We start from the raw sequence: 14,794 nt of genomic DNA, 5'->3' as shown, positions 1-14,794 counted from the left end.
TAAATTAGTATGGCATTTATTGCAGTTTTTTAAATAGTTTTCTCTTAGGTCATTGTAGACTATAGCTGGAGGCAGTTCTAGTAAAGCCAGAAGTGGTAATTCAGAGGAGAGTTTCCTGTAAGCACCAATTAAAGTTCACAATTTTACCCAGGGCAGCCTCTTTGTTTACCTTTACAAATATCCCTCTCTTTCCTCACATTCTGCTGTTTTCATTTTCAGTATAGTTACCTTAAATAGTTTTGCCTTTGTTGCATCAAAAAAGCGAGATTAAGAGGCAAAAAAATAACCAAGGATGTCAACAGGATTAGCTAGCTGTATGTAGCGCTAATTTAACCTCTTGATGTGACACAAGAGATTCAGTGTTGCAGGACTTTTAAGTGTTATTTTTCCAAACCTACACAGCAAGTTGAGTGTAATTTGGCCCGTGAGTGGTGTCATTAAACCGACCAAACACACAGCGCATTCACGCTCTGACTCAGGTACACACAAGTACCTTAGATATCCAACACAATTCCTCTCTTGTGTAGGAATTCAACTCAAACGGTTAGCACTAACACGCTATACAACATTGTTGATTTACTCGAAGTGTTGTGGAATCATTCAACGGCCATTTCCAAAGGTCTTATATGAAAAAGCAACATCTTGAAAAGCATTGGCTGACAGATACTGAGTGTTAAGCTAAACATTCAGTGCCTAGCGCTTTCCAATGTAAATATAGCCTTGGACACCAACTAGCATTTGAACATATTTCTTTTTCATCTGCATAAACATGTATTATAGCGAAATATACTTCATTCGCTACCATAAACAAAACTTAAAATGCCATTCAAGGACAAATTGTAAGCCATCAAATACTATTCATGTTTTGTCACTCTTTCCGAATGATGAAAAAAAGGCTTAGCCTTTAACGCTAGTCGTGACCGTCAGCCTCCTCAGAGGGTTCTGTTTTAATCTTTTGGTTCCAGTCCATAGAAAACAATTCTTCAGAGCTGATGTGGAATGGATGCCGTGAGAATCAACAGCCGTGATTTGATGCGAGGCACTTTATTACTGATAAAACTCCTTCCCAGGAGGCACCTCAACTTGGACCATTTATGGGCGTGTTGACCCACAGCTAAAAATACTTTGGAAAACTGCTGTTGAACGCCACAGACCCTTTCTACAATTTAATAGAGAATGAAGGGCATATTACTAAAGGCCCGTTCACATCAAGAACAATAATGATGACAATAAACATTACAATCTTAGAGTTCACACCAAGTCGGGTGGATTGGCTGTCAATATTTGTATTGCTCATCACCTGGAAAAAAGCGCTCTAAAGTGATTCTAACAATATTGTTCCTTCGTGTTGTTATCGTTGTTTTCATGGTATGTACTTTGCTATTCTTTAGTTATACAGTATCGCTATAGTTATCATCCTTGGAATAAATAGACCTTAAAGGGCTCCTATTATGCTTTTCCACTTTTTCAACTTTAGTTGGTGTGTAATGTTGCTGTCTGAGCATAAAAAGATCTGCGAGGTTACAAAGCTCAAAGTCCCCTTCAAAGGGAGATATTTTATTTAACAGACTCCACTTTCCAAGATCTACAATGAATATAAAATAAAATAAACTAAAAAAAAAACATACCACACTGAAACGTCCTGTGAAAATTGTGCTTGCAATGTCCGGACATGAAATCTGTTCTGGACGATTCCTCTTGTTTAAAAAAAAAAAAAAATTTTTAAGTCTGAATCAGGCTTGAATTGGATTGAAATTGACACCATGCTTAATATTTACACCTGAGCAGATGAAACTGGCAGTTATGGTAAGGGGCGTGACATTTCCAGAAGACGTGGTGACAATCCCAACACACTGGGCCAGCTAAGCAATCACAGCACATTTCCTATCTAGGAGGGGCTTCATCGAAACAGGAACTAATGACGAGTTCAAGCCAGACTGGGGAGAGAGGTGCTGTAATAACCATGAAAGCATATTCTAATACACCCCAAAAACAAAATCAAGACTTCGTATAAGGGCATAATAGGACCCCTTTAAATCCCCGAAATCTTGAAAATGTAGCTAAGTTTAAAAGTTGTGAATCTTAACAATTTTAAGTGAATTAAAAGTTGTGAACTTATATTGAAACTAATTTATTTTCTAATTAAAACAAAATTCGTACTCAAATTTCTGACAGTTCGACCCAAGCAAGACAAAACAAAGTGACAAAACACTGAACGTTTCCATCCTAACCAGCCGCAACTCTTGCTTTCTATTTCTGTTGCTGACTGGGTAGCCCCGCCCCCTAAGTTTATTTTCACACCACATTCTCGTCAGGAAGCCTTCCAGCCCGAACCACATGACCTTCCAGCATCTTCAACCTCCACACCTTCACCTCACCACAGGTCACTCTAAGCACCCATTCAAGCGCACCGTAGCATTAGCCATACGCTATATCCGCCTGCAGACCGCCCACAAAAAGAGCCCAGTTTTAAAAACACGCTCAGTCTCAGAGGTGTATAAACACAGGTGCTGATGCAGGGCGGTAAGGAGAAAACGTGCCTAACATATGCGCTTTAAAGATCTCAGGAGTGGTCCAAAATTTGTTTTGTTTTTTCCAAGTCTGTTGTCCTGGTTGTGTGTAGGCTGATTCAAGACCAAGGCAACGTCACCGTGCCAGACTTTGTTATGTTAATGCAGCTTGAAATGCAACAGATCATAACCTACGAGGAATTTCATGGTTAGTAAAATGCAATTGTTTATAACAGTGATCGACAAACCCTGAGAACATTTTAAGTAGCCTACATCCACAGCCCCATCAATAACACAGTAACACTTCAGCAAAAGCAGAAGTTTGTGGTTACCAAAGCTATAGTATGTGATCTCAACATGGCGGCTACCTGAAGTGCATAAAACATTTTTCTTAACATATTTCTTAACATACTTTTATAACATAAAAGTATGACTAATTTTGGACTAAGTGCATTTAACATTTGAGTGCATTATTAGCAGAACTAATATAGTGATGATTACTATCATAACCTGGCTATCTGTGGTATTTCAAGAATAAATATACCTTAGTTTAAGGGAAATATCAAGGATGGGAAATTATGGTATCATCACTACAAAAATATCTCATGTTTATGAAGCTAAAGAGCACTGAACTGCAGTACCACAGGGTGAAAAAGAACCCTTATTTGGGTAATAAGGATTTACTATCATGCGGTGTTCTCTAGTGACGGGGTTTTAAAGTTATTGAGGGTAATACGGCGTGAAATGTTGTTTTTAGCACTTTAGTTGGTGAGGCACACTCATGGAGCCATGGAGCTTTGGGGAGGTTGGTTCAATAGTTAGACAGTCTTGTTCTTCATTGGATACGGTGAGAAGGTCAACAGGGCACGTGCTACCACTGCAGATCTCTATCTCCGCTCTTTATGTCGTCAGACCTCTATTCATCCTCTCTTCTGTCTGTATAGTGGAATAGTGGCATTGAATTCTTCTGCTGGACAGAAATAATAATGAGAGGATATGTTACAAATAATCATACAATACATTTCAAAAGGTTTAGCGTTTTGGAAGATACTTGTCAATTTCTCAATCTGTTGAGATTGAACTCATGTAAACCAAACCTTTAAGTCTTTTGTGGCTTTCATATAATGAACGAACTAGACTTTTTAAACAAAATATTTCATATAATATGTCCAATGCCATAGTCATGGGTTTGATTCCCAGAGAACACACATACTGATAAAATGTTATTTTTTAGTTTTATTAATGCTTTTTATTTAAAAAATGTTTTAATGCTTAACGTTTCACATTTATAAAATATGAAAATTGTGCTTTTTTTTTTTTACTTTTTACAATAAAAAAAACATATTTGACAATGTTATTGCAACTTTCTCATGCAAATTAATCACACATCAAATTTACCTGAGAAATAACCTCCAAATGATGAAGTCATTATTGTGTTAAAGGAGAAAAGCATAAAATCAAAACATTACAACAAAATTTTATTCAAAAGAATTTATTAGACAAATGTTTAGGCTACAACAGTCATGAGGCCATTAGGGTGGGTAAATCAAGAAAGAATTTTCAATTTTGGGTGAATCATCCCTTTAATGTTTTGTTTTTTTATTAATAATGGAATATGAAATTATTTTTTAATCAAATAATACTCTAAATAAGAAACTAAAACTGCCAGTGGGTCATTCATTAATTCTTTTAAATGGCGGATTCATTTTGGAATGAATTTAATGGCAGTCTTTAGACCGACGCAATCAATCGACAGTTTCAATTTAAAAAAGTGTTGCTTCAACTTAAAAAACTAAGTGTTCATGCTGCCTTAAAATATTAAGTTTAGTCTCAAATATCCAAGTTATAACTTAGTACAACTTTACATTCACATTTTAAGTTGACTAAACTTAAAATTAAGGCAGCATGAACACTTTAAGTTGAAAACAATTTTTACACTGCACTCACTCACACTCTCACACACACACACACACACACACACACACACACACACACACACACACACACACACACACACACACACACACACACACACACACACACACACACACACACACACACACACACACACACACACACACACACACACACAAAAATAACTATAACTATATATTATGAAATTTTCAAATATATCAAATATTAATGCATACAGGGTCCATTTGCAATCTTCAGTTGTCGCATTTCCAGAAGATGCACATCAAGAAGGAGGGAGTTGAATAATAACATATCTTGGAATGTCTCCTTCACTTAAAATAGTTTTGAAAACTTACAGACTGCTGAAAATGAGGATGTGGTAAAGTGTTGAGAAGAGTGAGGACTGGATGATGACTGGACCTAAGATGTTTTCCAGGCTGTTTGAAGACATACTGGTCCAGATGTTTGATTGTGTAAGAAAAGGTCAAAATAAGACACTTTCAGAATCACTCTCAGCCTTCTGTGACACCCTTAAGGGAGTCTCATTTTGACCTTGTCTCACACTATCACTTAACATAGAATAGCTTTTGTTTGGACATATGGAGCCAAAATGCATATTTTTTTAATTCCAGAGAAGAAAAAAATGCTTTGGTCCAATCCGTAGGGACAGAGATGGATTGATTTAATAGATGACCTCTTTCTACACTCGACATCTAACATGAAATGGACACATGTAGAAGGCACATCCCCACCCTCAAACTTTTGGATTAGAAAAGCATTCCCAGCCTTGCTGTTGTCTTGAAAGTGCCGAGTAGATTTAAAGTGCTAGAGTTGTTTACATGACGGCCTTCCAAGTTTTTCACAAGTTATTTTCAACAGCAAAGGGCAGAAGTTTATTTAGTGCAAGCCAGTGCAAGTGTTTGCAAGCCAAAATAAATCTACATGGTTAAAAAGTTCCTCTTGTAAATGACATCCCGCACATGACCCCCATACACATACAATGATAAAAGACCTTTATGTTCAAATAGCGTCAATATGGCTATATATGATCATTTTCATTATGATGGTTAGGAAAGCAAGTTAAAAACTTACTGACAAAAGATATAGCTTTGTTGTTTAACATATTTGTCAATATATGTAATAACTATACTAACCCTGAACCTACCCCTAAACCTAACCTTAACCCATGTAGTTACCGTATATTACCCAGTACTTTCTTAGGTTAGAACACTGTAAGTACAGGTAAGTGCACCATTTTTAAATGTAGAGAAAAAAGCAGTTTAAATAGGACTGTAGGAGGTACAACAAATGTCAAAAGTATTCTTAGAGCAACATCTCCACAGTAAAGCCCCAAACGCCAGTAGATAAGACAATGGGAAAAGCCAAGATAAGATACTCTTCACACTCGTATCAGCAGATATGTGTCTGAGAGGACTCTGATTGGTATACAAACAGGAATTTTAGTAGACTTTATTGGATCCCTGAAGGATCATGAGAACATGAATGTGAGAACATGCAGTTCTGTTCTGATGTGGCGTGGATGTGCCACTAATGGAAAAGGAAGCTTTTATTGATGGGAACTAGTAAAATGTGGTAAGTTACTGTATAAGCAAAAGCCAGATGTTTGGTGTCTAAGCGCAGGCGTATGGGTATGGGCTCGGGGCAGTTAGGATGGAGGCATGGGCCAGGGCAGAAAGGTTAAGGCCCGAGAGATTTTCCATTTTCCTAGACTCATAAACACATACCCCTTGAGTTCCCACTGAACTTTACATTCCAAACCAGCCAACTCATCATTAAGTTCAGTGTCAGGAAGCCTTGACTCACAGCAGTACCCAAGCATACCCAAACACCAGCACAATAAATCTAGCACGGTGCTATTAGAAACATACCTCGAAAATGACCCGCTGATTACTCGGAAGAGAAATCGCAAGGGGCTTTGCGTTTACGGCATCTCCTTTACCCAAAGTCCAAGTTAAACAAAATGTGGAAGTAAGACACGACAATAACAAAGTCTTCTGGATGTTTTTGATAGAATTAATGGCATCTACACTCATATGTCGTCCACAATCTGGATAAGTAAAAAATACATATTTCTCTTTGTTTTGACCTTCCGTCTACACTGAGATGGCATTTTGTCTGGTGAAAACAGCTTTTTTTAAGCTGCTCTACCAAGTGGATATATTTAAAAACATCGTTTTTGGGACTGTAAATATAGAGATAATAAATAATAATTATTATGTATTAGTCATGTGATGCATATTATACCCATAGATATCTATGGTGGTACTGGCATTGTTGTGCCAGCTATTCACATTCATAGTCTTGTCACTTAAATGTTACATTGCATAATCTTCTCATCACCAGTGTTGGGGGCAATGCATTACATTGTAAGAAGTGCATATGATTACTTCAAGTAACTGGTATGTAACACATTACTTTTAATAGCGGTCAAATCCAATAGATCACTGTCAGAACATGGCATGGACCACTTTGTAGCGCCATTTCTTCCACTTCTTAAAGTCCCCCAATAGTCAATTTTATCCCTTAAAACTCATCTTTAATCACCAAAATTACATATTTAAATTATTTTTCCTTGAAAAATTGAAAAACTGCCTTAAAATAGTTTGAATGTAACTCTACACCCTTGCCTCATTTAGTATACGAGATTGTATTAATGCAAATTAGCCCGACCTCACTCACACCAACTCAGAGATCCACTCGTTCATGATCCCGTTGACCTGATTGGTTAGGTAGTTTGTGACGTCAAAAACGATGTAAAATTCGTTTTTGGGACTGTCTTTGGTTAACTGCAGTTTTAAGGAAACTGCATTCCAAATAACATGTCAGAAAATGTACGCGCAATTGCGGTAATGCGGTAATGTTCAAAATATGCCATAAATTTAATGGCTATTTTAATTGCACCATTAAGTGGTGGGATATTTTGCTAAGAAAATGGTTGTCAGAAAAATGGTGTGAAAACGTTATTATACATGGTCTCTCGGTATCATCTAAGTGAGCTTTTATTATGTTTTAAGCTGGTGCAGCAAGATTGAAGCGTTTTCAGATGTTTCAGTGTGAACGAGCAACTTTTGGAAATAACTTTAAGTCCACAAAAGAGTGAACAGAGAGAGTTTCACTGCTTTCAGATATATCTGGATTGATGTGGGCGCTGCACTAAAAACCCACTGCAAACTGCTTTTAAAAAAAAAAATTTTTAAGAGTGTAACTTAATGTTCCCTCCACATTTCCTTCACTCAACTTGAGATCTTCCATCTGATTGGACTGAGTAAAGTGGGGGAGATCAGAACCAAGAGAACGTGATAGTGGTCCATGCAGCGCCCCCCTCCCCAAACATTCCTTTGCCCATGCACCATCCCCAAGCTGGAACGCTAGATTTGACACTGTCCTCTGGGAATACTGTGAGAATGTGAAGTCTGGTTTGTGCACAGCAAGGGAGAAACGCTTAAGCTCAGCTTTGATGTTTTTATATTTATTAATCATTGTGGAGAATGTATGGCTATTTAGAGCCAAGGTCTAATTTAAGGCCAACTGTGTCACATATGAAACCAGACAGAGCTTTTTTGTTTTGTTTTGCATGCGTGTCTTGAGTGGATCGAGGCTCTGAGAGAGTGATGACCTGTCGCCCCAAAGGAAGGGGAAAAAATGGCTTTTCCCATTTTACCATGAAAAACAATGTTTGATCAAAGAATGGATATGAGATGTTGTAAGTGGAAATGTTTTGGGCCTTGGCTTGTCATCAGGCAATATATCAAATGAGGCGGGTCAAAAAAATTTAGTTTATTTTGGATCTCCTATTAAAAGAATAGTGTACCCAGAAATGTCGTCATTTACTTACCTTTGTGACGTTATGAACTTGTTTGGTATTTTTTCTTCTGGATGTGGAACACAAAAAGTGTGTTTCACATGCAATTAAAATGAACGTAGACCGAAGTTGGTTTCAAACTTCAAAAATCATCAGAAAGTATCATAAGAGTATGGATCACTGAATTAGTGAGTTGTGGGTATTAATGAATGAATCATTTGGACCGGTTTTGTGAACTGGATCAAATATTCATTGAAGAAGTCTGACTCCAAAGAATGATTCGTTCACAAATCAGGCAGTGCTAACAATAATAATGACTTGAGAAAACTTGGAATATAGATCACAGAATCGTATGGATTACTTTTAATGATACTCAAATCCCCATTATCTCTAATTTGCCTTGCAAAAGTCAGGAAGAAAATCATAACATGTAAAGTAGCCCACACTGTAAAACATACATGATAAATAAGTTATGACAACTTATTTTGATGAGTTAAAGCAATTAAACGTTTTATAAGTTATACAAGATTCAATGTTAAATCAGTTTAATTTAATATAATTTAAGCTGAAATGACCAAACAAACATCCAAGTTGATTGTAGACTTAAAAATTTAAGGCAGAAACTTTTTTTTTACATTGTAAATGCGGTAAGCTCTAGTCAAAACCTTTTTACATTAACACTAAAGATTTGTTCATAACTTATTTCAACTTCATGCCTTTGGCTAAATCAAAAGGAGTCTATTGCGTGTAGGCTACATTTCAATGAGTAATCAAACCTGGTATCGCGTTCTTTCACTCTCGAAAATGTCGTGTAAAACACTCCTTTACACTCAAGTTAGGTGTCAGAGGTCATAATTATGATGACTTATACGGGGTTATGTCATTCTGCGTGACTTAACCAAGTAATTTCCCTCAGTACGGGATGACAGCGTAATGACAGACGTGAAAATAAAACCACAACCATCAGAGGATGCTCGCGCACGTGCGCATTTCATCATCACTGTCTGATATTAGCGCGCGCGCCCTTTCCAAGCAAACTCAAATTCAGAATCCAAACACACACGACGGAACGTCCATTTGCTGCCTGGAAAAAAAAACCCTGAAGTGTTGAGTTCCCACCCAGTATGAGAGGGAATGTTGAGGAAAGGAGAGTTTAGAATCAGAACTCACACAGGTAAATTATTTCCCATGAATAATCTGTCAGCACTTCCATTTGGATCAACAAAAAAACAAACAAACCTGGAAATATATAGTTCGGGAATCGAATCGGGAAAAGCGGATATATTGCTTCAAGGATTAAAAAATCCACACGTCTCTCTGATCGTTGAGCCTACATGTTGGTAGTCTTTCCAGAAGATTAGATTTTTTGTTTTTTAACCAGTAACTCAAGATGTAGGTGCATCTCTCAGATAAATAACAGGTAAGTCTGTTTCATCACTCAAAAATGTATAGTCTTATAAAGGAAAGCTGTCTTATTGGCATCATTTTAATGTTTATACTACGTTATTGATTCTATAGCATCAAATCACTACAAAATCATATTAAATTAAATAAGGAGCTTTTTGTTTACTTTCTTTTATGAAGACAGTATAGCGACTAGGCTAAAGCACCAAGTCCAGAACAAATAAACTGCCATTTCTTAAACTATTGCTATAATCATGCACTGTATGTTTTTGTATTTTCGTAAAACTGCGTGCTTTAATTCGGGATAAGTATTGCAGTGCTTAAAGAATAGCCTGTAAATTACAAAAAAATAAACAACAAACGACCACACCGAATGTTGTACAAATACTATCATCATAATAATTTAAGTGGAAGTCACTTCATAGTGATATTTCGGATTGGTGGTAAAATTTACTTTTAGTGTCTACATGGCTAACGTTAACTTAAAATGAATTATGTGGTAAATCAATGTTCAATTAGGCTATACAAGAACACATAATTATTGGAAAAATAGTCACTGATAATAGCCTATAATATAGCCTGATGATAGATAGACAGATAATTTATTATTAATTTAAAAATGACCTTTCGCATTAGCACAGACCAGACATCTGAGAAGCTTTACATTTTCATAGACTAAAACCACATAACCCATGTACCCCTCATACATATAGCCTATAACTGTTTGCCTGATAAACATATGCGAACCGGCTAAAAAGTTGTCTACAGGCATATTAAGCCACATTTCCACATCGTACTATCTGTTGTCAAGTCGGATAACGTTTTCTTTGCCCTGTTTTTGGCATTAGGTCCTACAAGAATCATGTGTGAAGTGGTGGATCCCTTTTCCAACTTTCTCACTGGAAGCTGCTCATAAACGCCATCTGCTGTTCAAAGGAGTGGAGCGAGTGTGTGGAAAATGGATGTCAAGCCTGAACCTGGAATGAATGAAATTATATTCAGCCACTACAACCACTCAGGCAAGTGGGGAAGACCAAAAAGTGCTGGTACATGCAAGACAGTCTTCCTGATTTGCATCTGTGCTCTGATTGTATTGGAAAACATCACTGTACTACTGGCGCTATGGCGCAACAAGCGTTTCCACAGCCGCATGTACTTTCTTATCGGCAATCTGGCACTTTCGGACTTGTTAGCTGGAGTTGCGTACGTGGTCAACATATTCACCTCCGGCCGCAATACTTATTTCCTCAGTCCCGGCCAGTGGCTTCTGCGAGAGGGGAGCATGTTTGTGGCGCTTAGCGCTTCGACCTTCAGCTTGCTCGCTATCGGGATCGAGCGCCACATGACGATGGTTCGCTTGCGTCCGTGTGAGACCGCAGGACGGGGGAGGTTGCTAGCTCTCCTGGGAGCCTGCTGGGCCGTTTCTGTCCTGCTGAGCGCTTTGCCCAGCCTCGGCTGGAACTGTTTGGGCCGAGTCCACACCTGCTCCACTGTCCTACCGCTGTACGACAAAAGCTACATAGCCTTCTGCATCAGCGTCTTCACGGCCCTGCTAGCGGCGATCGTGGTGCTATACGTGCGCATTTACCAGCTTGTGACGTCCAGCGGGCGTAGAGTGAGCTCCCGGCCATCGGATCGCTCGCTCGCACTTTTACGCACCGTAGTGATAGTGCTAGGGGTTTTTGTGGCCTGTTGGGCTCCTCTTTTTCTGCTACTCCTGCTGGATGTGGGATGCAGTCCAGAGCGGTGTCCGGTTCTGTACCAGGTGGACTGGTTCATCGCTCTGGCCGTGCTCAACTCCGCCCTCAACCCTCTCATCTACACGTTCTCCAGCCGCGAGATGCGGACCGCGTTCATCCGAGTGCTGTGCTGCTGCTGTTCCGAGACGCCAATGGACTCTATTCCTACGGTGGCAGGGGCGGCGCACCCGGGAATAGCTATCGCAACCGCGGAGAACAGCAAATCAAGCATGGGCGGGGCAGCCAAGTCCTCCCTGATGCGAAGTAAAGTTCCTACGCCATCAAACTCCCATCATCAGCATGGGGACACGTCTCAACCAGCTGTCACACACCCCTCAGGGCCAGGGGACCTACTGTCCGCGGTGTTGGTTAAAGCTGGCGCGCTTCCCTCGTTGGGGAAGTTTTGAGACTATGGGAGTCAGCACAAAAGAGCGGGAATTTGGTATTTCCCAAGATTTTTTGGTCACGGTTCCTGTACTGTTTTTTCAGCACTCTGAGGATTACAAAACCTGGATTTGCTTTCATACAAAAGACAATGAGATTTTAAGGGTACTATTAAAGCATGATTGAACAAATGCTGACCAAAGGAAACACAAACTGAATTGACTCCATGTATTAATATTTATGAAACTGAGCATGTGCTATGAGCACATAACAGAGCCACTACAGAATGTAATCACTCAAAAAGCTTAAGTGTGCAATTTTTTCTATCAAAATAACCCAATTTGTAAAACGGTATATTAGCTTTTCATGAAGGAAAACGCCTTAACAGTATTATATATATTATTATAGTACTCTGTGTGTAAGATTGACCTTTAACATATTCTCACAGTTCATCACTAGACAAAAACGTTTTAAATAGTTTGCTATTCTTACTTAATACACATAAAGTGAAGTTTTAAAGACTGGATGTTTACGGTTAATATTCTGTGGATTGCTTTAGATGGCAGAATGAGGTGGTTTCGTTGTGAATGTCTTGAAACTGTTTCTTTCTTTTTTTTAAATAGTACTTGCTAACTTACATAAAATGTCAAAAGAATGTAAGTGTTTATAAATGTTAGTGTGAAAAAAACTCACTCTAATGTTAAGATTGCCTTATAATCATTGTATATAACCACTAGAGGGAGCTGTAGTATCACATTCAAACCCACTGCGCCACAGAGCAAATAATGTGAAGGCAATGGACACACATTTTGTCTATGAATACAGTCGAGCACTATAATTTACAGTCGCTTGGTAGGCTCATAAATGGCTTTGCCTGTAAAAAATCATGATCAATGGCATCAATCTTTGAGCTATACTGCAGTAAATACTAACCATTGCAGTGCTATCTTAGATCATTATAGACAACTTGCTTTAAAGGGATAGTTCACCCAAAAATTGTCAATTTACTCACCCTCATGTTGTTCCAAACCTGTATGAGTTTCATTCTTCTGCTGAACACAAAAGAAGATATTTTAAAGAATGTTGGTAATCAAACAGTTGATGGCAGCCATTGACTTCCATAATATTATTTTTCCCACTATGGAAGTCAATGGCTGCCGTCAACTGTCTGGTAGGCAACATTCTTCAAAATATCTTCTTTTGTGTTCAGCAGAAGAAAGAAACTCATACAGGCTTGGAACAAATTAAGGGTGAATAATGACAAAATTGTAATTTTTGGGTGAACTATCCCTTTAAGTTCAGTTGACAGCACTTGTGGCATAATGTTGAATAGCACAAAAATGAAATTCGAATAAATTTTGAGCCAAGGGTTAAAATGAGACACTCGCAAAGGAAGTGAAGGCCAATCTGTAAACATTAAAATACGTATGGTTTCAATATTACTGCCACCACAAGACATAAACAATATGCATGTTAAGAAGATTTGAGTGCGAAATATTTGCTTTTTATCTTTTTCAATGTGGTTATATATCAGATTTGACAACTTTGTTGCCATGACAGTAAAAAAAAAACGTAACAACGACAAGCTTTACACCTCTAATAATAAAAAATTTAAACAGAAAAATTAATTTAAGTGCTTTTATAAAAATATAAGCTTCACATTTCTGCATTAAAACCCTCTAAAGATTGCCATTCACTTATTTAAAGTCCCCCTGTGGTGAAAATCAAGTTTTTTTTTAAATGTTGTTTATACCTCTGTGTGGTGTTTTTAATGTGCTTTATGACAAACCATGTGTAAATTCATGTCAATAGCATTGCTGAGTATTTTCTCTTTAAAACTGCAGTGAACCAAAGACTCAAAAACACAGTTTGAAATCTCTGGTGTTTTTGACGTCACAAACTACCTTGTAACCAATCACGTACGTACGTGCTGGCGGGCTTTAGCATATCATTAACTATAACCGCTCTGAAGCAGTGAAGTCTCAAGACAAGCCAGGTTATCCCGGTATATTTTTCTGTTGATATGAAAAGCGGGTATATTTAGCAACATAGCGTGTGTATGATGTATATTACAATGAACTATAATATGCATTTCTCCACTGACGTTTGGAGTTGTTCAAAGCATTTCCAGCGGTCTGACTCTGAGAACATGGCTCATGCAACATCAGCAACACACTATTAGCTGTTTGTAACAGTCAAGCAAAAGGCTAATCATTAATTACCGTTATGTGTCTGACTCTTGTAAAGAGAGATACCATTGTGCAGCGTTTACCTCAGTAAGTTGGCTGAGCTGGTGTGAGTTAGTGGAGACGGGCTAATTTGCATATTCATTGATCTGCGTATACTAAATGAAGCAAGGGTGTAGTTACATTCAAGCTATTTTAAGGGATTTTTTTTCAAGGAAAAAACGTTTAAGTATGTAATTTTTGTGATAATTTATGAATTTTAAGGGATAAAATTATTGACTACAGGGGGACTTTAAGTGCTTCACTGTAGCCTGGATTTTTGCTGTTTTAACGAAAACAAGTGATTCATTGAAAATACTTGTTTTCTGGTCATCAAAATTATGCCACAAATGCAGTTGATTGATCTCAACTTGTATTGAACCAGGAATCTTCCTCATTAAAGGGTTAGTTCACCCTAAATTTTTCCATAATTTACTCACCCTCAAGCCATCCTAGGTGTACATGACTTTCTTCTTTCAGCCAAACACAATCAGATATATTAGTAAATGTTAGTTATATAAGAGTGACCTCTGACCCAACGGAATGTAAGAGTAGCGTAAGCTTAAGTGAGAGTAGATGCCTCTCGCAGTTTAAACAAAAACAGCTGGGCAACAAACTCAAGACATGTCTCTTTAAAAAAAAAAATATATAATTTTTTTCATTCTCTGCGCTTCTGCGTTCGTCAATACGCCATGCGTTGGCTAATTCTACCAATTATGGGAGGGCAAGAATTGCTTAGACATGCTGCTTCTTGCATTGTTTGAACAAAAAAAAGAGGTTCAACATGACTTTTGT

At 38.0% G+C, this 14,794-nt stretch overlaps 2 protein-coding genes across 2 annotated transcripts in view; one reads left to right on the top strand and one right to left on the bottom strand.

Annotated features, from left to right (window-relative positions):
- Positions 1-14,794, bottom strand: part of LOC143736071 (uncharacterized) — a 795,401-nt gene that overhangs the window by 365,763 nt on the left and 414,844 nt on the right. The gene's annotated exons all lie outside the window — the stretch shown is intronic.
- Positions 9,282-12,475, top strand: s1pr3a (sphingosine-1-phosphate receptor 3a). Its single transcript, XM_077226520.1, has 2 exons — positions 9,282-9,667; positions 10,500-12,475. Exon 2 carries the CDS (start codon positions 10,610-10,612, stop codon positions 11,795-11,797), a length of 1,188 nt encoding a protein of 395 aa, XP_077082635.1. The 5' UTR covers positions 9,282-9,667; positions 10,500-10,609; the 3' UTR covers positions 11,798-12,475.

The sequence above is a fragment of the Siphateles boraxobius genome, unplaced genomic scaffold (assembly GCF_051911475.1).
Source record: "Siphateles boraxobius isolate OS27281-9 unplaced genomic scaffold, OSU_SipBor_1 13, whole genome shotgun sequence".
Lineage (NCBI taxonomy): Eukaryota > Metazoa > Chordata > Actinopteri > Cypriniformes > Leuciscidae > Siphateles > Siphateles boraxobius.
This window is presented reverse-complemented; position numbering and strand designations above follow the sequence as displayed.